This window comes from Phlebotomus papatasi, chromosome 1 (assembly GCF_024763615.1).
Source record: "Phlebotomus papatasi isolate M1 chromosome 1, Ppap_2.1, whole genome shotgun sequence".
Lineage (NCBI taxonomy): Eukaryota > Metazoa > Arthropoda > Insecta > Diptera > Psychodidae > Phlebotomus > Phlebotomus papatasi.
In genome coordinates, this window is record NC_077222.1 from 19207720 (window position 1) to 19234614 (window position 26895).

The window sequence follows — 26895 nt, forward strand, 5'->3', positions numbered from 1 at the left end:
AACTCTTCTTATGCTTTGGTTTTAAAAATCTTCTTTTGTGTATTAGTTGTCTAGTCTTTGGAAACAACAGATATGTCTCCATGAGTACATTTTACCCACTCCACAACTTCAAGTTTGTTAGCAACTCCAAAATACCTCAACTTTTGTACGCTTCTCTATTATTTGACCACTGGTCGCGGAAGTCACAAGTAATATCGTGGAAAAATAGTTGAAGATCTCTCAAATGAAAAAAAAATTGTGCTAGTTCTGTTCTAATCAGATTAAAAGTGCTTTTCACTATAAAAAATTGTTGATTCATTGCTTAATTGTGGGCAAATTTCTGTTACAATTTAATGATGTTTTAATTCTGGGAAACCGTATCTACCAAAAAAAGGTGTAAATTTCCCAAAAAAAATTGTGACGAAGAAGTGAATTATTTAGTGTGGTGATCATTGTTTTTTTTTGGTAGGAAATTTATTCTTAAAATTAGTGATATATTGTCTTGTTGACACAACGATATTCTTCAGATAGTGATCATCGGGAAGATAGAAAATGTTGGATAATCGCGTGACTCTTGAGGAATTCTTTTCCGGGAAGAATATCTTTGTGACGGGAGGAACAGGATTCTTAGGATCAGTTCTAATAGAATCCCTTCTGACTGTAAGTTCCAACATTGGAAAAATATACGTTCTAGTTCGAGATAAAAATGGGAGCTTGGCGGAAAAAAGGATTCAGCGGATGCTCTCAAAGCCCGTGAGTAAAAGCTCAGTGTATCAACTGCGGAAAATTATTTAGGACAAATTCTATAGAAATTATTCCTTAAAATAGTAATTTTACACTAGTTTCAAGACGATTAAATGCCCTGTTGGAGCGCAACATAACCCTGAGTTTCTAACCCAAATGCATGTTTCGTCCACGAGAACCTTATGATAAATGTTAATAATATGTATATTTAGTAGGAGCTTACAAAATCCTCATCAATATATGGTGGTGACATAAAATAAATATGCACAGTATTATATTTTTCAACATCAAAAATTTACACATTTTCATGGTCAATGTGAAAGTGTATGTTGTATATGAAGAATGATTGTATGGTCAATTCATTCGACAGATTATATGCCTCTCTAGACCATTGTCTCTAATACTGGTGCCTTGTATAAAGAAAAACTAAATATTACGCAATTTTTCTTTTTTTTGTCTTTCTCTCTTTCATTCAGCTCTTCAAAAACCACTCCCAAGAAGCGTTTAAGAAAATTGTGCCCGTGGTTGGTGAATTAACTGCTGAAAATTTGGATTTCACTCCCACTGTCCTTCACGATATCACGAAAAATGTCAATATAATTTTTCACAGTGCTGCAACAATCAAATTCAACTCACCACTTCAAATAGCCATTGATATCAATGTCCTGGGAACACTGAGAACCATACAATTGGCAAAGAAAATTGAAAATTTATCTGCATATGTCTACCTCTCCACGGCTTTCTGCAATAGCAACAATCGTGGTTTGATTTTAGAAAAAGTCTATCCATCACATAAGGATCCCTATGAGATGATGAAGCTTTCCAGTACCCCGGATCTTCTGCCAGATCACAGTGATAGTGCTGGTGTAAAGGAAATTATAGGGGCTCATCCAAACACCTATACTTTCACCAAGCAATTAGCTGAGAACCTAATTGTGAAGGAGATGACAGGATTGCCAGTTGCTATTATTCGACCATCTGTTGGTAATTCTTTAATGAATTAATATTGTTGACTTACAAATCGGTAGGGGAAGTGCTTATAATTTTGGACAGTCTGCATATAAGCATCGATATCCTAAGTTTGAAGTGCGATATTTTCAATACTAATTGACTTTTTTGTTACACTCTTTTCAGAAGGATTGTTTAGAAACTTGGCAAGCTATTTATCATCTCATTTTCACTAAAATTAGCTTTAATACGTTTAAAAATGAATTGATATGTAGAGGTGAATTTGACTCTTATTTTGGACAACTTGGTTATTAATTTTTACAACTTGTCTGTAAATTTGGACAAATAATCCGCCTCAACAGGATGCCCATTGTTCTTCATTTTATGAACCAATCTTACCAAGTCCTCTTCCTGGTCATGTAAGGGGAACGTAGAATGTCACAGAAGCCCGGAAACTTTCCATATCATTCATTAAAGTGAGTTGATTTCAATACTCCAAGTACGTGCAAATTCGCTCATTCCCTGACCTTTCCGGGAGCCTTTCAAGGCATTTCTCACTGCATCTCTTTCGTAGAGATGATGCTCCTTTGTTTCTCCAGGCATTTGTCCAACCTAGTCATCACAAAAGTTAAAACTTCACGAAATTTCGTGAGAAAAACACCTGTCCAAAATAAGAATCATCACCTCACTGGTGAATGTCTTAAAAAATTTCCCATTTTTCACACGAAAAATATAATTCACAAGGCAAATCTCACTTCAGGTCAAATGTACAAATCATCAGTAACGTGAATCAACACAATATTCAATGAATATTCAATAATATCACTCAAAAACAGCGAACAAACTTTGTTAGTACTTCACCAAAACTAAATAAGACTGAAGTAAGCCACGAAGTTCTGTCATATTTCTCGTAAGCAATTGCTCACACTGAATTTTCAACAAAGCAATTTCAACTCAAATCATATTCAAATTTTAACGTATTTAGTGTTAAAATCTTCCAAAAAGAACAAATATTTAGATAGAATTCATTATTCATCAAATATTGGAATAAAAATCCATCATTTTAATCAATTTATTTTTAGTGTCCAATGTTATCCTCAAAGTGTCCAAAATAAGAAACTGGACAAAATTATGAGCATTTCCCCTAGTCGATCTTGAAATTAAAATTCGCTAAGGTTGATTTGCGGTGTTTAATTTCACGGTTGCATCCAATCATTTTTTAGTCACATAAATCATATTAGCAAAAACTTTACATGAATAAGGTGAAATGAAAAAAAATAACTGCCAATAGGATTCAAATAGGAGAGAGTGGGTCCAGTGATCCTAGGATTTGAAGCAAAAACAATTTTGTAGGGGAGGCTGGAGCAAAAAGTCACAAATCGAAAAATTAAAAATTCAATATCTTCCAAGGTAAAAGAGATAGCGGTTAAATTTTTTTTCCATAGAAAGCCTCCACAGACCTTCTTCAATGTCGAAGTTTCTTAGAATTCGAACAAGGAATTTAGAAAATAAAAAATATCGAAATTTTTAGCCCTATTTATAAAATATTTTCCTTGCAGAAGATAACGATTATTACATACTTATTTTCCAAAATTGCACTCGTGAATATTTTCTAAATAATTTGGATTTTTCGAATACGAATCCGCTCTCTATTTTAGAATTTCACAAAAGTTCTTTTCTCCAGAAATCCTTTTATTAAAAATGGCCACTTGGGGTAAAAAGTAACAAAAAGCGAAGCAATTTCTAATATCTCACGGCGAAAAGAAACGTCATTATCATGTCTCGCCGCTTGTTGTTTGCATTGGTCAAACGATTTGCAGTCTTGTGTGTTTTTTTTCTAAAATAGATTGAAAAGCGCTTTTCTCGTTTTCTCACTTTTCTCGCAGAGAAAACGGTGTTTTACACAAAGGTGTAGATGAATAAATTTTCTATGAAAATATGTCTTCTAGGTATTTTTTCAAATTTACAGAAGCCCGTAATGAAGCGAATCAAAATATGATATTACCCAATGTCTGGTACTATTTGCCCCAGCATTTTTTGAGAATTTTCACAAAATTACCTTTTAGAAATTAGCTCGATAAAAGAATTTTCTTACAAAATAGAAGAATATTACTTTCACAAAGTTGTAGAGCGGTAAATTTCCTATAAAACTGTGCTAGTTAGAAATTTTTGAAGCGCTCGAGCAGCTTGTAAAAAAAATTAAATATCCGCTTTGTGACTTTTTGCCCTAGTCTCCCCTATAATTTGCTTCCACGTTTATGAGAAATTTATTCAAAATAGAGCACTCTTAGAAGAATTTAGTCCCAACTACCTCATATATAGTTATGGAAACTATAAAATATAGTAAGCATAGACCCATCCATACCGTCAAAACATACAACTTTGCGCCACTTTTCAAGTTTTTCTAGAATATTTTCTAAATTAGTTGAGATATTTGAATGAGATTTTTATTCAACATAACTACACATCTCTAGAATATAGCCGATATAGCCCCATGGTAGAAAAAAATCCAGGTATCTTTGGACAAGGAGGAAAATTTCTTGTATGTGGCACAAAGTTGTAAGCAAAAGTTGTCCAACTTTGTGCCATCCTCCTTTTATCAGTAAAATTGGTGTTGAACTTGTCAAATATCACAATTTTGGCTTCAAATCGTCACTGTATATATACACAATTAAAGAATACATATAACAAGTTTATTTTCATTTTGCTTGAATTTAATTCAATTAATTATTGTTTATAAATTATTTTTTATAAGTCGATTTAACTAAGATCGAGAGGCTAGTGCGACCCATCGTTAGAAAGGTCTCAGACTTGACTGCAACATATATACTAAATTTTCGTCGAAATTGGAAACGTGGATTTCGAAATATTCGATGTCGAAATAACGAAAACCAATTTTTCGATTATAGCGCCCCTGGAGGTGGTCGCCCGAAGTTGTAATGCTCCTAGGAATTGTGTATTTTCATAAGATCTTTAATTTACACCATCAATGATCAAATTCTGACAACTAGAACGGCTCAAAATAAATAAAGTCTTTAAATTATTATAAGAAGTCGCAAAATCTATTCTTTTATGACCAATATCTCTGGTCAAAGGGATTAAAGGGAGTCACATTTTTCTTGTTCCAAAGATCTAAGTCCCAGATATTACTTAACACTAAAATTTGAACAATATCGATTACAAAGGAGTCAAATTATCGAGAAAACTAATGGCACAAAGTTGTACTGCGTTTTCCCCATTTTGAGATTAACACTTCACTACAAGAAGAGGGAACAACCTATGAAATCGCCGATTCAGCTATTTTATCCTCAATAGTAAAGGAATGCAACAAAACACATGGAATAAATGAGAAACTTTTCGAAAGGTGTGTTCTAGAGGACACTTTTCTGCAGATTCGGAAAAATTAAGAAACTTATGATCACTTTGCGTATATTAGAACTATCTTGCACAATTTTTGGAGAACTTTCCCGCAACTACCAATTCCGCTTAGAAAGGTTTTCATGTCTAAAAATAGGGTGGCACAAAGTTGTATGATTTGACGGTATATTTAGCTAGGATAACTAAATGAAATAGTTGACCAATATTAGTTACAGTATCTTTTTCATTTAGTTATCATAACTAAATGATTGTTGTCTAATTTTTAAAATAATCGCAGTATTTACGACAACCCCATGTTTAGTACTGATCCAGTTTCCTCTAGTTCAGTCAAAGCAAAAATATAATTCTGTCTTATTTCTTCTATTCTCTTGTTTTCTTCAGCTCATAAAATAAGTAAACTTAATTATTGCTAATTGTTTAAGAATTAAGATAAGCACCAATAAATTTGAGAAAAAATGGAGAGTGTTTGACTGTGATGATAAGAATTTTACGATCAATATGATTCTGTCTTTAGTTTAAACTTTCCAGCAAATCTTATATAATGTTTTTTTTTTTATTTAACTGATAATTATTAAAGGAAAAAGTTTGAGTCAGCGTTTTACCTGTTATTCTCTAAGCTAATTAATCCTAATATTCTAAATTTAAATTCATACGTGATTTGTAAACATCCTTTAGATTAAATTATTGCCAAGACTCAGCAGATTTAAAGTAAATAATAAATAATTCTTATATAAAATTAACAAATTAAGAAAAATTATCGATCTTATAACAAAGTGAGAAATAATAATTCTCCGTAGAGAATAACAGACTGCTTAAAATTTAACCATTTCGGGGCAACTTCAGACAAAATGTGGGCAATTTTTGTGAAGGAAAAACTCAAACTTTATTTTACGCTGTAAAAATTATCATAGGGTAAAAGACCGATGCTTGACAATTTTCCAAAACGATGATCCGATGATTATCGGGTGGGAGAGTTCAGCCCAGAAATTAAAAACAAAACTCTCCTGTACACCGAAAAAAAGTTTTGGGAAGAAAAGTATTTAGAAATTTTTTTTTTATTTGTGGGCTCTCTCAGTAAAATTTGCTGTAATATTTGCGGCAGAAATTTTTACTGGAAAAATTCTACTGCGTAGAAATATAGAGATTTTGAAATCGACAAAAACCAAAATTTCTATGAATTTTCATTTTACTATGCACTTTTAAAAGATCTACTACAAAACTGAAACTTTAAGCCCTACGACCCGGTTAACATATTATTAGTTCAATGTTATAAATAAATATAGGCATTGTCCATGCTCTTAAAACGGAGCTTATTAAGTCCTTACTTAAGGCATTTTTTGGGTTAAAATAGTGACATCTGATGGAAAAGTTCATAGTCGGACAACATGATAAAGTTGGTAAAAACGTATTCATCTATCCAATTATTCAAAAGTGTCGTTTTTTTATTTTTCTTTTCAAGAAATAAAATATGAAGAATTAGAAATTATATGTTTCATAAGCATTTGGGTTTGCTTTCGGAACGCAAAAGCATTCCGAAAGCGTTATTGTGAAGGTATCAACTCAGAGGGGAAATCCACAGTTCTCCAAAGCTTTCGGCGTAGGGGAGACTGGGGCAAAAAGTCACAAAACGGATGTTTTATTTTTTTACAAGCTACCCGAGCACCTCCAAAATTTCTAATTAGCACAGTTTTATAGGAAATTTACCGCTCTACAACTCTGTGAAAGTAATTTTCTTCTATTTTGTAAGGAAATATATTTATCGAGCCGTTTTCTAAAAGGTGATTTTGTGATCATTCTCAAAAATGCTGTGGCAAATAGCATCAGGCATAAGATACTATCACATTTTGATTCCCTTTATTACAGGCTTTCGTAAATTTGAAAAAATACCTAGAGGACATATTTTCATAGAAAATTTATTCATCTACACCTTTTTAAAACACCGTTTTCTCTATCTGAGCGAGAAAAGCGCATTTTAAGCTATTTTACAAAAAAAAACACACAAAAGACTGCAAATCGTTTGACCAATGCAAAAAAACAAGCGGCGACACATAGCATTGACGTTTCTTTTCACCGTGGGACGTCAAAAATTGTTTCGGTTTTTGTTATTTTTTGCTCCATAGCTTTTGTTACTTTTTACCCCAAGTGGTTGTTTTTAATAAAAGGATTTCTGGAGAAAAGGATCTTTGTAAAATTCTAAAATAGATAGTGAATTCGTATTCAAAGAATATCCAAATAATTTGGGAAATATTCACCAGTGCATCAAATTTAATATAAGTAGCTAATAATTGATATCTTCTGCACGGAAAATATTTCAAAAATAGGGCTAAAAATTTCGATATTTTTTATTTTCTAAATTCCTTGTTCAAATTCTAACAAATTTGCGACACTGAGGACGACCTATAGATGCTATCTATGGAAAAAATTTTAAGCCGTTATCTTATTCATCTTGGAAGATATTGAATTTTAAAATTTTCGATTAGTGACTTTTTGGCCCAGTCGCCCCTACATAAATACAATTAATATTGAACTATAGTTCATAAAAGTTCTCTGACTAGAGTCATCTTGATAATAAAATCTACAAAGATCTAGCAGGATCTTAGGGAAATTCAAGAGACAGATATTATGTCTAAAGCTTCAGAAAATCGCTCATTTTGTGCCCAAAACTTCTTAAATTTATTCTTATTATAGTATTTAATAAGATTAACTCTTAGAAAAATTTACAGAAGCTTTATTTTCCAATATTTTTCAGTTTCTGTGGTTCTGCGGTTTGTTTTTCTTTTTTTTCTAATTTTAACGAGACAAACAGTTTTTTTTTACTAAAGTAAAATTAATTACGATCTGAAAATTCTCAGCATATTCATTATAATTTTATAAATATGATGCATTTATGCATTATTTAACGCGAATATGATAGATAGATAGTTTAGGCTTGTAACTAAGTTATTTAAGCCCTTTTGTGTATCGTTTAAACATTTTTGTATCTATAATTAAAATCTATGGCGATAACATCTTTTACAAACCACCTGAAGATCCGGTAGCTTAAGCTCGCAAATCAAGCATAACCAGCAAAATTCCAGAGTAACAATGCATTTAATTTATACCTTTAAACGTTTTCAGTGTACGGTACATATGAGCATCCTGTTGAAGGATGGGTGGGCAATGCGAACAGTGGACATCTGGGATTTCTTGCTGGGTACGTGAAGGGTGTATTTCGGACAATGACTGGTAATCCCTCGTCTATCATTGCGATCATACCATGCGATTATGTTATCAATTCAACCTTGGCCATGGCTTGGTACGTTGGGACAAGAAATATAGCCCAACCCGAAGTGATCCACTGCACATCAAATGACGAAAAAAATTCCATAACACTAAAAGAACTTTGTGAAACTTTTAATCGCTGTGCAGCTCTTCATCCATGTGACAAATTTCTGTGGAAGCCACATTGTCAATTGAGGAATTCATTTCGCTATACCATTTTCTTCTACCTATTTCACATTTTGCCAGCAATGATTGTTTGGATACCAGAAAAAATAACCGGACTGGGAATACGGAGAATGAGGTAAGCTTTTAATATTTCAGTCACGTTTTTCCATCTAACAGCTAGCCTCTTATCTTTCAGTGTCTTGGATGCAATGAGGGTTTTTGATAAGGGCACAAAAGCTTTTGATTATTTCATGAATCAGGACTTTATTTATTCTGTCCAAAATTCCTTAAGAATTATGTCTCTTATGGATGAGAAAGATGCTGAGAGATATTGCTTCGATGCTGCCAGGTGTGACTGGAGTGAATTGATATCGAGATGCTTCAAAGGACTTCGATTGTACTACTTCAAAGAGTCAGCTGAAACTACAATGAAGCACAGAATCATTCGGAAAATGTGAGGAAAATTGTTTTGTTTCATTATTCTACAACTGACCAACATTTTCAAAAATGAATAATGGCATTGAAGACATTGATCATACACTGAGAGAAATCCGAAAAAGTTAAAATAACATTCCGGAAATGTTAATTTTACCCTGCATTATTGATCCGAAATCGGTGTAAATATCACCCTTTTTAGGTGTATTAGGGATTAAAGTTATCCTTTTTCGTGTTAATTTTACAGTTCTGTCTCTCTATATGCACACTCTCTATATGCACAGCTTTTGTGTCGGTTGCATTCAAAATCAATTTGTTTACATTTTGTCAAAGTAATAAAGAAAATTATTTTCTTGGTAACTAATTTTTCTCGTTTTTAATTATCTTAATTTTATTTTTTCTGTCTCATATTATAGTTAAAATAACACGGGAAATTCTAGAACAATAAAAAAATATTAATTTATTAAAAGAAGGAGAAAAACCGTTGGGAATTTCAAAAAAAGTTGTGCATATTCAGAGAGAGAACTGTCAAAAAAAGAACCCAAACTGATAGCGAGACAGCACTGTACACTTAAAAAGGTGTAAAATTAACATTAAAAAATGTTGACATATTTTTACACCTAAAAATGTTAAAGTTACCAGGAAAAAAAGTTAATTTTTTTGACTGTCTTGACTGTTTTCCCCATCACTCCTTGTCATGTTCCAAAAACCACTAAACGACAGAAAAGAAAGAAAAGAGAAAGATTTTCATTTTTCATAGGAATAGCACCATAATTCAATTTTCACAATCTGTTTTATTCTATTGCAATAATTAAACACATGCAACTCCCTTTTGCGAACTAAAAAAATAATCGCTTAGTGTGGATGCATTTATGGCACAATTTCTGTGTCTTGGCTACTTAAAAAAAAGTAATAATATATTATATTAAAATATTACTCTAAAAAATGCTTAAAATCGTAAATTCAAAAAGAATAATTATTATTTTTCGACTATATATGTAGCAGCAGTAAAAATACAAAGATCTTTGCGGCTCCTTTATTTCACAAATTACGAAATATAGCGATTTCAATATTAGTGGCGAGAAGTGGGGCACTGGCGAGAAGTGGTGATTCCACCCTACACAATAATGGTAGGAATTTTTGACAAAAAGATGAATTTTTAAGGAAATTTGTGTCTAGTCAGGAGGGAAGAGTTTTTTTCTGGAGATGTTCCTAAGACGGGACTTTTACTCGAATTTCTTTTATAAATTAGTGAAAGGTTCATGGATCACATTCAATTCTACAAATCAATTCCTCATCAAAACATCATTTTATTAATAATATAAAAGGCATAAAAAATCTTCTGCTGAACATTTTATCGATTTTTTCTGATTTAAAAAAATCAAGAGTAAAGTTCGCTACAATTGGGATCATTTTTCGTTAACAAAAAATCCCTTCAGTGCAGTTGGTAAAAACGTTAAAATTCTGTCAAAAATGCAATTTCTGACGAAAATTGCTTCCAGTGTGTAGAGGACTTAAGATGCTTAGGAATATGTAAGCAAATTGTCAAAAATTTTTGAAGCAAAATAAGCCTAAAGGTGTCTACACATTGGGAACAATTCTTGTCAAAAATTGCTTTTTTGAAGGAAATTGCCTGCAGCGCTGTAAGCAGAAACGTCAAAATTCTGTCAAAAATGCAATTTTTGACGAAAATTGTTCCCAATGTGTAGAGGCCATAATGTAGGGGAAGTTTTCTTCAAAAATTGGGATTTTTCCTTCAAAACTTTTTAAAATCATTTTTGATGCAATCTGCTCCAGTGTGTATAGACCTTTATTCACCGCAGGACAGAGCATTCTCATACATTTTCCGTACAAAAATGTGGTATATTTTTTCGTGGTTTTTTAGTTTTGGTATAAAACCAAATGCAATCATTTTAAAACTTTTACCAAATGAAAGAGTATCTAATGTTATGTTACTAGCACAAAATTTATAATGATTGCACGAGGACAAGGGGTTACTCAAGTATGGAATACCGACACATTTTTCTGCTAGAATCCATGGAATCCACGGAATCACTGATCATCTTCTGATAGAATCTCAAATGGAATCCATACAGAATCACTAGAATCAATTGGAATCACTGGAATCAAATGGAATCACAGAATCAGAATGGAATCAAATGGAATCAGTTTGACAATTACGAAATTAAAAAAAAAACTTGAAAAATTCAACAGAGGTCAATTCTGTATTTGTTTACTTTTAAGAACGATTGGGTCATGTATGATCAATGAAATTTAAGAAGTATTCCTGAAAATACCGATTAATGATAACTTTTACTTTGTTGGACTTATGTAGCCTTTTGTTCCAAAAAGTTTTTGCTTAAAAAAATATATCACAGCTCTCTTTTTGAGTTCGAACAGTAAAAATAGAAATATAAAAAATATTTAGATTCAATCATTAATGCGAATAATTGAAATTATTTTCATTTTTAATCTGAAACACAAATTGGAATAATTGAGAATCACGGAATACCGAGTTGAATCATTAAGAGAATCACACATTTAGAATTATTGGAATCACAATGGAATCTCATTAGAATCACATGGAATAATGGAATATAGACACAAATTTTCGATCTTGAGTAACCCCTTGCACGAGGATAATAGTTCCTAAAACCATTATGAAAAAGACGTGAAATTTGCTATTTTTTGAATTTTTCTGACAAATTTTCTATCTGTAACATCAGTAAAATTTTAAATTCAATAAAAAATATATTCTCTGTATATGTGGCTACCATTTCGTATTTTATCTATTTTTGTTGGATCTAAAGGCGTCTACACATTGGGAGCAATTTTCGTCAAAAATTGCGTTTTTGACAGAAATTTGACGTTTCCCCCTACAACACTGCAGGGAATTTCCTTCAAAAAAGCAATTTTTGACAAAAATTGCTCCCAATGTGTAGAAGCCATAATGCTTAAAAATAATAAAGAATTTAAGAAAAATATACCATTTGTGAATTAAAATGCTCCATCCGTTAGTAAATCATCCTAGATTCACCGTATCTAATATTTCAGTTTTAGAGATTATTTCGATTAATTTGTCTATCTTATTAGTCTTTTTATTTACAACGAAGTTGCTTAAACTGCAAAACGTTGTTTAGGCTTAAGAAAAATTCAGAAGAATCGTAAGGTAAAGTGCCCTCGAGTCGAACGGTGATCAATCTTTGAATGTTTTAATGGTGAATTTCTATAAAATTGTCACTGATTCGTATTTATTTATGGAATAATTGACCTATTAATGTTAGATCATACGCCAAATATTAGTGCAAATATAAATAAATTGAATAAATAACTCTACCGGTCGAATTGAGGAACCGGTCGACTTGACTACACTTTACTTTATAAGGCATATATGCTTTATATAAGTTATATGAATCGAATAAAAGCAATTAAATGTGAAAAATATTGATATTTTCTTATAATTAATTACCTCGAGATCCTCCTTGGCGATGAAAAATTTGAATTTACAAAAAAACAATATTTTTCGTGTAATTTTGTTGCTGCCGGGCGATCAGGGACACTACTGATCATCAACTCTTTTCAAAAGAAATCCATTCAATGCCATGCGCAAGATAAATTGCAAGCTAAACGAAATTATCAGTAAATTTGTAGTATTATATTTGGGAATGTTGGAATGTTATCGACAAAAGTAAAATTAAAAACCAGGTGTTGAGTTCTAAATGTAAATTGTATTGTTTTATTCTCTTTTTAGATCCGAAATAGGATACTACTTAGGATTCTTCGTGATCTATGCCTGCGCCTATGTGTTCTTCTATGTTGTTCTGAGAGATCATCTTATTTCATTTGCTGTTGCTAGTGTTATTTTATTATTTTTGATTTGGTTGTAATTTTATGCGTGAGAAAATTATTCTAATTCAGCTTTGCATTCATATTACAAAAATTAGCAAAGTGCTTTAAGCATGAGTGTGGAAAAAAATGAGCAAATGCCCTGTGAATGATATTATTGAAAATTATTTGATTTTTTTTTAAATAAATTGTCTTAGCAAGAAATTAGTTTTATCGTAAAAGTAACATTGTAAAATGGAATATATTAAAAGACATCACAGTTTTTAAGTTTCTTTTTATAGTTTGAGCAAGAGTAGAATTTTTTTATTGTAAAATTGAAAGAATAAATATGTAGAAGAGAGAGTATTAAAAAAGTGAAAATATAAGAAAAATGTGTTTAGTAAGGATTTAGATTTAGATTGAGCAGAGGTAGAAGAGAGAACAAAATCTAGATTTAAATATTTTTTTGTAAAACAAAAATAATAGCCAATGTGGTAAATAGTTAAAAACATAGAAGACTTTATTTTTGGATGATTCATTTTTAGGACAGATTACATCATAAGATGAGTTCTTAGTTGGTAAATACTTCTTCAATCTTTTATAAGTACTCTTTTCAAAATATCAAATAAATATATTGGTCGAAATCCTAAGTGTTCCATTTTTTTTTTATTAAGTTGTCAATAATATCATTTTCTCTCTGTATATAATATTTCATGACTTCAGGTCCTAAACTTTTTCGAAAATTCCATCAAACAGGATATGAAGATTAGGTCAATTTCAAGTACAATATAAATACAATTCCTTTGACCGCTATGCTTCTTAAAATGGATGCCTTTCATGGAAGTTTTCTTTGTATATTTGAAGAAACGTCTAGATCACCTTTGATAAATGTTTTTCATTTGTCTTTTATACTTTGAAAATACTGCAGTTGTGGCATTTTTTTTAGTATCACTACCCTAAGGACTTGGCGTGAATGCTCTAATAGATGATCCTACTTCTTTAAAGTCAATTCCAGCATAAGATAATTTACGCATACGCAAAGCAGGTGAAGAGTTTCTAAATGAAATTCTAAAAGTTTACAATGCTAGGCTTAAAATAATTTAAAATTATAAAAACACTTTAATTATAAAAAATATTTGTTCGTTTCAGGAATTTACAATGAAATTCTCTTTGTAAAATGAAGACTAGGAATAGGAATTAAGTCAACACGAAATTAACACTTTAAGCATATTCAGCTTTTGAGATCATTTATTATAAAAGAGAAATTATTAATAATTAATTATTTGATTTTATTAAATAATAAATTATCAACTGAATTTTTTCAAAAGCTGCTTCCTTTCTTTTTTTATTTTTCATGTTTATTAATTTTTTTATTTTATTTTTTTATTAAATATTAATTGTTTTATGAACTAACTATTATTAAAGTATTTTATGAATTTCTGTTTTAAAGTGTTCAAAAAAAAATCATTGTCAAATATTTGTGAATTTGCAAGTAACTTTGCAACTCAACAAACTCTGTAAAATGACAATTTTGTTTGTAAATTACAAATTATACAAACAAAGATTTGTTCAACTACAAAGTTTGTAATTTACCAATTTTTCAAACCTTTTTCTCTTGAACTATCTTATTTAATTTTTCCGGGAATTTTCAATACGATTTTTTTTTAATTATTTTTAAATAAAAATTGAATTATTGATGTTCTGTATCAATTGTTAATAAAAATGTATTAAGTAAGAAATACAATCCAAAGAACAGACGTTAAACTGGGTGTAAAATAAAAAAATGTTTTTCATTATTAATTTTCTTAATTTCTTTCTAAACTAAATTTTGAGGCTTTTCGACTGAAGATGGAAAGCAAGGCTCAGAAAAGGCCTTTGTATTCCAAATCACGAGCTTGTAATAAAATTATTCTCAATTCAAAGAAGTATAATTTACTAGCGTATTTTTATTAAATTGAGTTCTACAAGGAATAAGCTTCAAACGCACAAAAAACGTTTTACATTTGAGGTTATATTCGACTTAACCTCAAATCCAACTAAAGGAATATTCGAAGTTTTAAGGTTTAAATTCAATTTTAACGCTATTTCTAACACCTGAGAGATAAAAAAATCTGTTGTAGCGGTACCATCCAAAAAAAACCCCATTATTTCCTCTTCCCATTTACGAGTAGATAAGGCTCATAGATCTGCCTATTCTTCTCTATCCTTTCTATATCGAGTGGCTGTGCTACTGTGGAAACTGGTTCCCACAGGTGGGTTGCCTCTGTGAGACCAGTCAGAGTGGAATCGATCGTTGCGGAGATCGGTGGTATTCCACAGAAGTTCTAGTCCTTCTCAAAATTTACTTCGTTTCCGCCACACTGTGTGGTTCACTTTGTTGATCAGTGTGAGAAATGCGGAAAAATCTAACCACAATCACAAATTTTCACGCTCAGTAACTCTGTTTTAGTCAGGTCTTCTTATTTCAATCTAAATTACTGATATAAATAACATCCAGACAAAATCCTGATAAAGTTTGCTAAAAAAATATATTTACTTATTTGAGGTTATGTCTCACATAACCTATTTTTTCGACTAACCTCCTGGCTCAGTAAAGAGAATGATGTCGTTAGACATTTTTTGTAAACATCTCCAATGAATATTGTTGAATAAAAATAAAGGAATACAAAAGATAAATTATTAAGAGCGTAAAAAAGTATTCTTTGAACTTGCCTGCAAATTCTAACTAGGGGGAAGTGGGGAAACTTTGAAATTGAGAATATGTTTAAATGGAACTGAGCCATATCATAATGTAATTTAGCTTCTCAGTCTGTTTGTGCACCTAAATTATATCACGATAAGGCTGAATTTTATTTAAAAATAGGTGAAAAATCCCAATTTCAAAAGTGCCCCACTTCCCCTTACTTTCATATTTTGTGCATTTCTCATATTAATATTTGAGATCTTTATTTAGATTTCAATTTGTATCATTTTTTCAAGAGATTTAATTTTATTTTCCTAAAATCTTTTTGTAATAATACGTCTCATTTTTTTATTTAGGCAAAATATTTCTTCTAAAAATATTAGGTTATGTTATGTTTAACCTTACAAAATCACTGTGTATACAATCAAGTTTTTCAAATATGAATGTTTGGAGAGTAATAATGACATTTTAATCCCGAATTCTCAAATGTGAACAAAATTCTTAAAGACGTAGTGGAAATCATGTGAAATACACTTATTCTAAATCAAGGAAAATAATTTTAGAGGATTTACCTGCTTAATTTATCGTTAAATAAATGGAATTTCTTGATAAAATTAATATAATACGATAGTATTGGGAAAGTGCCAGGGAAAAATGGTTCTAATTGAGACTACACGAAAAATTGTCTTTACATAACCTCAAATTTTACATCTGAAATTCATCGATCTGCCGATCATATTTGGATTTCATATTTCAAGAACTTTACTGTATAATAAGTTCTGCAAATATGAACATTAGAGTATATAGGGTAAGTGTGCCAAATTCCGGCCAGCTTGCAATTTCGGCCACCTTTTTTGTTCCTCGACTTTCCATGAACTTTTAGATTTTACGTACTCTAGAGATTATACAATGCAAAAGAATAACAAAAAATGCAGCTTAGTCAAACGAGATAACGTGAAAAAGATATTGGAAGAATTCCCGAAGGGCAGGGAACTATGAGAATGAAGGTGTCCGAAATAGGGCACCAAAGCTATGTCTATATTTTTATTCATTTTAAAATGTATTAAGAATGATTTTAGAGTAAATAAAGACGGTAAATTCTTTACAAGGTTCCAAGCAACACTCTTTCAGAAGAAAGAATAAAAAAATCAATTTGTATTTAAAATATTACATTTCAAACTTCAGACTTTGACGCTTGCATGCAACTGTGCCGAAATTTGGCACAGTTACCCTATGACATTTCTCACTACCCAAATGTGAATAGAGGAGACCGGGGTACAATTAGCCAGGGGTAGAATTGGACAATGGGTTTTTCTCGTTTCCCTTAAAATGTACATTGAGCAAAGTATTTTTGAATGAAAGTTGCAACACGTCACCGAAGAAAAATGGTTCTAATTCAAACTCAACAGAAAGCTTTCTTCACATAACCTCAAATTTTACATTTTATGTTCAACCGTCGCTCATATTTACGGAACTCATATATGAAGAACTTTACTGTGCATATTTTCTCCGGCATAATCCTTCAATATACCTTCTAAAGGAAGAATTTATTAAAATGCTTAGTATTAATAACCTCAAAAAGTTAGCCGTTTCTGGTAATTTTGAAATGATTCTAGGGTATAAAATATTAAAATTCTGAACATTTTTAGTTGAGATTCGCATTCTACATTGAATTGTGAAGCTTCCAATCTTGACGGTCTCCGTTCTTGAGAGGTTATGTCTTACATAACCTCAAAATATTTTCACTAACTTTGAACAATGCAATGTTTCTTAGATTTCCGTTTCTTTTCTTGATTTAATGAATTCTATTACTTTTCAATAATTTATTATACTTTTGTAGGAATTTCCAATGGTTTTTTTTGTGGAATAAGTAAAAAATTGTGTAGATCAAACTGTGAACGATTTTTCTTTAATCTTAACCTAATGTTTCATTGATATTTCACAATTCACAATAAAAAGACCGATTTTTCTTTTACATAAAATGACCTCAAAAGCTGTATATGCATTTAAGTTTGATATTATCATAATTTACCTTTGCAAATTTGTGTATCACATGTTTAATATTAGAACTGTCAGTAAAAGTTAGTTTTCTTTTGCAAAGATTTCCCTAAATTACATTAAATACGTTAATGTATATATTTTTAATCTCTTTCTGAGTGTTTTTATCTACAGAGTTAGATCGCTATCTTAGATAACTATTTGATTCTTCATTTCCTGCATAGTTTTCCTAAAATGCAATATAGCATAGGATATGAAAGATAGGCAAGAATTAGAGAAAATTATTTCAAAAATAAAAATACATGCCCTAGAAATATAGAAAATTCAGGAATAGCACCTTGTGAAACGTTGAAGTGGTGAATTTTTTCTCCTTAAAAAAGATGTAACAAATTCGTTTTTACAGAGATTTTATCGTTTGGAAGAAACGTTCTTTATCTTTTGTCACTAGTTTGAGTGTTCATTTCGTTAAAGCTTTATATTCTACTAAACTTTCTAAGTAGATTTTTTTTGTCACAACATTTATATTTTTGCTTTTAAATTTCTTTGTTTTTTTTTTAATTTGTTTCTTGGCCATTTGTCCAACAATTCGCATTTTTTATTTGTATTTTTTAGCACAATAAATTATTTGATTTGTCTTTCTAAATAATTGATAATTTTTTTTCCTACGTGATATTATTTGCTTTTCATTTGATTCATTCTACAATTGCTGGCAGTTTCAATGTGTTTTCCCATCAGCTTTTCCATCTTCTTTTTTCTTCTCAGTGTCAATAAACAGAAGAGGAAACATTCCAATTAAACATCCAATTGTTATTCCCAAAATTCGACCCTGAAATTAATTTTTAAACTTGCATTCCGGCTTTTTTTTTCAATCTACATAAATAGGAGAGAATAATCAAATAAACATAACTTACAAAACTTGCACTTCGGCGACTTTCCTTCATTTCCATTTGAAATTTCGATAAGGGTGGAACTTTAAAGCCCATTACCTCGCACAATCTCTCAACATAAACGGCTGATCCAAGACCAACAACATCACTAATCGTATTTCCCAATCCAGCAGCTGCCATCGTTGAGAGACACATGTAACCGCCAAGAGTTTGCTCAATGTAATCACCCTGTTATTTCGAGAAAATTACGAATATTTTACTCAAAATTTACCATTGGATTGAGAAGCTACAAGAAATATCCTTACGCAAACGATCATCATGAAATTATCAAGAAAACCAAATCCAATAAAGGGCAATCCATTCACTAAGAACACTAAAATGGTTTAAAAAAAAAACAATATAGACAAGTTTTGACTAGGAATGTAACGTAATTTAGGCCAAATGCTGAACAGGAACTTTTTTTTAATTCTTTTAAAATTAAAGTTGCACGATTTTTTCAAATAAAATATAAAGTTAGTAGAGAAGGCAAAGTACATTCTTCTTTCTCTATGAAAAGAATAATTAAGAAACTAAGATTAAAAATTTAAATTAAAGATCATTTTTTTCCTGTCAGAAACTACACAAATTTCGCCTAAAATTAATTCGTACTGGGAAACTTTCTGACATTCTTGCATTCAGATTCAGATGGAATCGTCTTCCTCATGAAATTCAAGAATTAACATTAAAAGTTAGTCTTAAATAAGTTTTCAGTCTACTAACTAAACTAAAGGGTTCCGTCAATAAAAAAAATATTTAAATCAGTAACTAAAAATATCGTAGTTTTTTTTTTTTATCTAAGACAGGAAAAGGAAAATGGATAAAGATGCACGTAAAAAGTATAGCTAAATATCTTAATGTTTACTACTAATATTTCAAACATTTTTATAAAGAGACAATATAATTTAAAATTATAAGAAAAATTAAATATTGATTATTTTGCCTCTCAAATAGTGTCAATGTGACGACATTAAGCCCTTCTCTAAATTTACGCCAGTCCCCTTGTCACTTATCCCTAATTGTGTCATGCCCCATGTCTGTTACGCATACCTTTCCCTAAAACGCATTTAGATATTAATGTAGTCAAAATTGTATTAGAGTAATTCTTTGAAAATTCATTTAATCTTTAGGGTTTCATGACAGATTTTCTTTCAAAACTTCGGAAAGGTATCTTGGGCTATTTTTAAATTATTGATTTTGTAGAAAAGTCTAAAAAATTATTAACACTTTTATAAATGAAAAAAATATCCAGTAGAAAATATTTTGATGTCAAGAATATTTCCTTAAATCTCTTAAATTAAGTATGAATTAATTTGGAATAAATTTCTAGGAGATAGAGTTTTAGAAATTTTTGTCAATATCCTCGGGACTCGAACACTGAGAAAAAACGGGGGTGCAATTAACTTTTCCTCCTCATAAGTTTAACACTTTTTAGGTGTAAAAATATATCAACATTTTTTAAAGTTAATTTTACACCTTTTTAAGGGTAAAAATAACATGAAAAAGGGTAACTTTAAGCCCTAATACACCTAAAAAGCATAATATTTACACCGATTTTGGATCAATACTGCAGGGTAAAATAAACATTTCCGGAATGTTATTTTAACTTTTTCGGATTTCTCTCAGTGAACAGTCCGAATCTTGAATTATTTTGCTCGCTTTTTTTTATCAAAACTCAGTTTTTGAAATCGGTAGTCAAGATTTCTCGAAAACTGATGCGCCATTTTCATTTAAATTGTGTACAAACATTTTAGATAATATAGGTATATAATTACACTGTGAAAAATCCGAAAAAGTTAAAATAACATTCCGGAAATGTTAATTTTACCTTGAAGTATTGTTCCGAAATAAAATATTATTAAAATGTAAATATTATGCTTTTTACGTGTATTAGGGTTTAAAGTTACTCTTTTTCATGTCAATTTTACCCTTAAAAAGGTGTAAAATTAACATTGAAAAATGTTGATATATATTTACACATAAAAAGTGTTAAAATTACGAGGAAAAAAAGTTAATCGCACCCCCATTTTTTCTTCGTTGGAAAGGTTTTGGAATTTTTGACGAGACTGAATACTGAATCAGTTCCAATCGATTTTTAACTGGTAATAAACCAAATATCCCAAATATGAACCGATAGGTAAGTAATTTTTGCCCAAAAATCAATTATTTTACTCCTAAGCTATTTTTAACGATCTTTATAATGGATTTATTCAGGAGGGTGACATTAGCTCTGACAAATGTAACCAGTTTTAGTGTAAATTTTTCCTGTTTTTGTACAAATTTCTCGAGATATCTTCAAAACTACGTAGGTTTCCAATTTGGAGTTTTCGGTTCATTCTACGATGACAGAAAACAGATAATAAACACAAACGTTTTTTCGGCGCGCTAGAAACATATGGGAAACATAGGAAATGTCATGCCCCTGGATTTATTAATGATTTGGTTCAAATCGGCTGAAACCCGTAAACGGTAAATAATGCAAAACTATTTTTGATATATAGCATCGAAGTCACGGGTTCGAGCATATCGCAAAGCGTGGGACGATGCTTTGCTACCCCTTTTGTCCTAAAAATTCGCTCAAAAATTCGCTTCATTCGAGTGCAAGTTTTACTCCCTTTCTAATAATTTTTTTCTTAACTTGTGATGAGTATTCGTGACTACCGCAAACTGCAATTTTTTTTTTTCAAATTGGTCTCTGATATTAGGGTTTTAACGCCTAAATTTTTAAATCAAATTTCATAAAATAATATTTAAATGTTGTACTTCTATGCTTAAGAATTTGCATTAAAAATACTGCGTTCAAAAAGAATTTAAGAACATATCTTTCTTTAAGTCTTCGAGATATAATGATGCTATTCCAATGAAAAATTAAAAGGGAAAATCTTTCTTTCGAATATTTTTTAGTACTGTACTGTTCTAGAGTGATTCTGCATTATCGACTTTTCTTTGCATTGGTTCCTATCTCGACTGTTTTATGCCAGTCTTCGGCGTGTTCTAAAATCACAAAATAGTCGTGACAGGAACCAACACAAAGAAAGGTAGATTATATAAAAACAGTTAAGAACAGTCAAGTGCTAAAAAATATTCGTTTTCCATTGGAAGAACGTAATAAACCCCCAAGAAAAGAATTTTTATAGCACAATAACAGTGCTATATATCTTCAATGAAAGATGAACTTGTTTTTTTAGCACTTTACTGTTCTCAAGAGCTTTTATATATCTACATCTAATCGACTTTTCTTTATATTGGTCCCTGTCCCGACTGTTTGGTTTTAGAATACGACAAAAATTCGAGAAAACAGTCGAGACAGAAGCCAACAGAAAGAAAAGTTGATTATGTGGAAGCACGTGGGAACAGTAAAGTGCTAAAATAATTTCATTGGAATTGCGCTACAATTCGATATTTTCTAAATTATGGTCATTAATCTTTTTGAATTTTGAACGTTTTAAGAGGTTCATGAAGATGATTCTATGGAATAAATTTGAGGGTTCAACCAAGCTTTATGGTACTATTACTATACCAATGAAAAATGAGAAAGGGAAATCTTTCTCATGCACATTTTTTCAGCACTTCACTGTTCTTAAGATCTTCAATATAATCGATTTTTCTTTGTGTTGGTTTTTGTCACGACTGTTTGGTGGTTTTAGAACGGCAATGACTGAGGAAAATAGCTGGTACAGGAACCAACACAAAAAATCGATATGTAGTGTAGAAGCACTTGATAACAGTCATGTGCTAAAAAAAGATTTCTGCTATTCATTTTTCAGGAATAACACCATTATACGGGCTTCAGACCTAGAATTAGCCAAATGGCTTAACTACTCTAATTTCTTATCAATCACGATTTTTCGGAAAAATTTAACTTAGAAATAAATTATTACAGATATAAGTGACCTATAGGGCTATCAAAAAGCATTAAAATTGCTCGCTATTTAGGATTTTGAGACCTTCGGGAACTGGGCTACACCCCTAAGTCTGAAGACCGCTTTATGCTCTTTTGGCCTTTCAGGCATTTACACATTGTAAAATGTTCCACTTGGATGAAATTTTCTCTTAAAATGTATAGGAGGTTGAAAAATAACGAATTTTAAACATTTTGAACTGCCCACATTTGTCCTAAGTTTCCGTACTAATCGATGCATGGAAGGGGATTAACCCTTTAAGGACGATTGGGTCACCGGTGACCCAAAAATGAAATTTTTCCTACGGCCTTCTAAAGTTGTATTTTGGTCTAAAAAGTTAGAAAAAATAATTTTTTTCTGACCCTCAATTTTTGACCTTCTCGTCCTTAAAGGGTTAACCCTTTAACGACGAGACACATTTTACGGACTAAAAATCAACAATAAAAACTAAACTGAGAAACATAATCAATTATAAGTCTTACATCTAACCTTGGTAAGTTCAACAGAGTCTGATTCGGTGTATTTTGAACGATATGAACGATAGGGACAAAAATAGCCCAAAAATTTAAGTAATTTTGAGTATTGTAGTTTTTATTGCCAAAAGGATTTTGCTTAAAAAAATTGGAAGTATAAAAAATAAATAAAATAAATTATGAATTTGAGAATTTAAAAATTCAGTATTTTTGAGCTTAAATATTTACTAAACATAGCAAATAGCTAGAGACTTGCAAAAAATATTCTAGATTCCTTCAACCTTCTACTTTACAATTATGTACAGACATAAGAAAAAAATAACTTTAGGTAGTCAGGAAAAATTATTTTCTTTATGGGACACCGGTATTCCAATCGTCCTTAAAGGGTTAAAAGGATTTAAGATTCTAATTACGAGTCTAACGATAAAACACGCCTTTTAAATATCTTTAATTTATTGAACGCAAGGTTCTTAGAAGATCATGAGGCAGAGAGGCTCTTGGATACATCGGCTACATCCTTAGTTAATTTCTGCCTAATGAAAACAGATTCGGTACAAATTTCCCTAGGTACTAATTAGCTACGACTTAATTCAAATGGAAAAACAAAAAGGTTACTGTTGATCCGCGACCCCGATAAGCGGTTGTAAATGAATAAATGTTTTATTGTCGCTAATTATTTACCCCATCACATAATTCCCATTCATTTTCGTAGATCCTATATTTCTTGTCAATTATAGGTATATCATTTATTTAATTCATAGAGCTTTATTTTTGCAAGCTCAGTTAATTGAAAACAGTCACAATATACTCTGAAATTTATAAGATTTGTTATCAACACGCGAAAGTGTGGCTCATTAAATCCACTCCGCATTATGCAAATGCTATGCTATTTTGGAGATTGACACTTTTGTGCCATTGTGTATCTACAGAGCGTAACGTAAAATAATAAAATAAATAGTTTTGCTGTAACTTTTCTCTTATCAGTAGAATTATGCAACTGAATTTGCTAACTTTTGATTGACTTAAAAGTGTTAAGAAATTTCATTCCGTAATCCAACATTTGGCCTTGCATTTGGAAAGGATTAAATAATTTTATTGAGACACTTACACTGGAGTTTTTGGCTACTAGTTGGAGGAGATTTAACTTCCGCTGTAAATACACATTTTTGTGAATGTGGTGTGAGATGAAAAAGTTATAATAAAATAGTAAATGTTCTCTGCAAATTTCTCTAAAGAGGTTAAATTAATTTTGCAAACACTTTGAAGCGGCAAATAGGATTTATTCATGCAGTATAAAGAGCATTAATGTTAACTAAAGAGAGATCTAGGAAAGAGATATCTAGGATAAAGAGTCGTATTTGCAAACCATGCTGCAAGGTGCATAATAAATTAGAAATAAAATGGATAAAGTTTTGGCGGGAAATCTCTCATGTGTGAGGAAGAGAATTTTCAATTTAGAAGGCAGAAAATTAAGTTAAATTGTGCATTTTTGAAGCCATCAAAGACAAAAAAGAAAACTTTGAACGAATCTCTCGTACCCAATTTCTTTTCCAGATACTCATCAGGCAATTTACAGTGGGAGCCGACTTCATCGCCGGATCGGCCTGTTGCATCTTGCGATATCCTCCGCATTCGTCCACTTCGCCATCGTGCTGTTCCCAGTTGAGGTCCTTCAGGCCCCAAAATGTGCCATGTACAAGTTTTCAATATTATGATATTAACATTTTAATAAAAAAACAAACATTTGCCTGATGCTATCGCTCAGAATAAAGGATCACCATTGAGATATTTTCAAGAGATAAAACTGAAAGAAGTGTTTCGAAGGAGAGCTTTCAGAGAGTATATAATATTTTTTTCTATAGAGGAAAAAGTATCATGAGGAAGATAAATACACTGAGATTGTCAAAGGTATCATAAAAAATTTAAATCAGTGTTCTTTCGAGCACTTTAGCAAGACATCAAGATTAGATAATTTTTTTATGTAGTGCACAGAAGGGAAGAAAGATTAAATTATGATAAGAAAAAAAATTTACGCAAGACTTCTATCAGTTGTAAAAACGTTCTTTCTAGATTGGGAGAAATGTCTCTCTTCATTGTTATAATAATTAAGTAATAAATGAATCGTATAATCAGTGTGGAGTGAATATTTTAGAATAGCTAATTTTCTTCCTCACCTTCAAACTTGCGCCTTGTGGATGAGTCATATTGGGCTAGAGCATTTTTGAGATTCTCCCTTTCTTCAGCAGACAAATTATCCACAAATTCATTAGCTTCATCAGCACTGAGATTCCCCGTGGCATAACTTCCTGTCCATCGTCTAACGACACAATTTCGCGGAATTTGCATAAGATTGCCCAGGAATTTGCTATGGGTACCTCCGAGGCTACTTTTACTGCAATTCTGGGACAGTAACCTTGTTGTTTGTCCACATCGAAGGAGAAAACAGAAAGATCTATTGCAACTCATTTTAAATCAATAAAACACTTTTCCCGTCCACTTTAGCAAAATATCAAGAAATTACACCCAAAAATAGCGTTTGGCTGAAGACAAATTGCAAATCTTGACGGCAGTGACGTCACACAAACTATATACATTTTCATACAACTGAAAAAGCTTACACCACTTGTGATTCATTTGAAGGATCATTGAAAAGTTTATGATCTTTAATAAAAATGTTTTTTTCTGAATTTTGAACATAAATGGCTCCGGCACACCTTTTAGATCGGTCAAATTTCATGAAATCAAAATTAATTTCTCTTTCTTTCTCAAAAGACTTGCATAAGTCTATCCCACTCTTTCGGTCTCAAAAGTGGACTGCACCAAATTTAATTTGGTGTGATGTTTAAAAGAAGAAGAAGAGTGCGAAAGAATAGGATAGACATATGCTAAGCTTTTAAGAAAGAAAGGGATGTGAATTTTGATTTTATGAAATTTGACCGATCTAAAAGGTGTGCCAGAGCCATAAAGAAAATTATTCGATCAGAAAAAAATTGTACGAAAAAATTTAATTTTGATCAGAAGAAATATGAATCTTTACAAAAAGTCTAAATTTAACATTTAGAATTTTATTTTAAGAAGAAATCCAAAAAGCTCTTCATTTCACTCCTTTTAATGTTCTAAATCTAAATTGAATAGAGAAAAAAATCTAATCAAACTAAATTTGTAATCAAACTAAACTAATCAATTTTTAATCAAACTAAACACACATTTAATTGGGTTAAAATTTGTTCACTATAGCAATAAAATTCTTAGTGGACTTTTCAATAAAAAGAAATAATATTTAGTCAAGTGTGCAAATCCGGGCACTTCGCTATCTGGATCGTTTACTTTTACATCGTTTATGACTAATCCCCTTAAAATAATATTTTTATTTTCGTAATATAGTCACTACAGTAACATAATACACTGAGTCCCGGGATTATTGCACGCATACTACAATAATAAAAATAAATTGCATATACCTGCAGGGGCATTCTTTTGAAATAATCGGCAGTAGAACGAATTTCGCGCGGAGTAAAAGTAGTCAAAACGAAAAGATTCGACTGTTAAATAGAAATGCATTAACGAATAGTACTTTTGGTCAGACTTCTTCAATAAATAGTTAGATTATTTAAAAATTTTACCTTAATAAAAGAAATTAAAGTTTTTTTTCTGAAAAAGAAGCACTTTGTTTTCAAATTTCCCGCATTGCAAAATAGTATACATTCAGGAGTATTTCAAAAATGATTTCATAAGTTGACTCCCAATAGAAGGCAAACTTGCATAACACTGTGCAACAATTTTGAACTTTTTTTTGTCCCTGTGTTCTCATGCTATTTTTTCTATTGCTGGGGTCAAATGATTTACGAAAATACTTATCATTTTGATTTCATTTGGATTTTACGCCTGGAATCTAGGCAAAACGGGCAAAACCGTTTTTGGCGTTTTTTGATACTTGGGTTCCTATATCTCCGATTCTGCTGAACCGATTTATTTCTCACTAGGGAATAATTTGGTCTCCTTTACATGCCAGAAAATCCTCTGAACAGATGAAGTTCATACAATTGACGCCAGGGGCGCTGTAGTCTCATAAATGTCAGAAAACATATGGGAAAATCGAACTTTTTAACAACTTTGATCAAAAATATCTCGAAAATTAGTATTTTGTGGGTTTGATAGAGAATTTAATCAGCTACATTTTC

At 31.1% G+C, this 26895-nt stretch overlaps 2 protein-coding genes across 3 annotated transcripts; one reads left to right on the plus strand and one right to left on the minus strand.

Annotated features, from left to right (window-relative positions):
• Window positions 1-164: 164 nt before the first annotated feature.
• On the plus strand, window positions 165-13379 carry LOC129798119 (putative fatty acyl-CoA reductase CG8303). Its single transcript, XM_055841103.1, has 5 exons — window positions 165-732; window positions 1200-1707; window positions 8167-8611; window positions 8672-8929; window positions 12662-13379. Exons 1-5 carry the CDS (start codon window positions 532-534, stop codon window positions 12795-12797), a joined length of 1548 nt encoding a protein of 515 aa, XP_055697078.1. The 5' UTR covers window positions 165-531; the 3' UTR covers window positions 12798-13379.
• Window positions 13231-25306, minus strand: LOC129798122 (transmembrane protein 65). 2 transcript variants are annotated; one of them, XM_055841109.1, is made up of 6 exons: window positions 24889-25306; window positions 24253-24384; window positions 23823-23864; window positions 18609-18676; window positions 18328-18531; window positions 13231-18242 (listed from the first exon to the last, which is right to left on the minus strand). In XM_055841109.1, exons 1-6 carry the CDS (start codon window positions 25178-25180, stop codon window positions 18132-18134), a joined length of 849 nt encoding a protein of 282 aa, XP_055697084.1. In that variant the 5' UTR covers window positions 25181-25306; the 3' UTR covers window positions 13231-18131. The 2 variants fall into 2 exon arrangements, with proteins under 2 accessions (XP_055697084.1, XP_055697085.1); XM_055841110.1 differs by lacking the exon at window positions 24253-24384.
• Between the last annotated feature and the right edge of the window lie 1589 nt (window positions 25307-26895).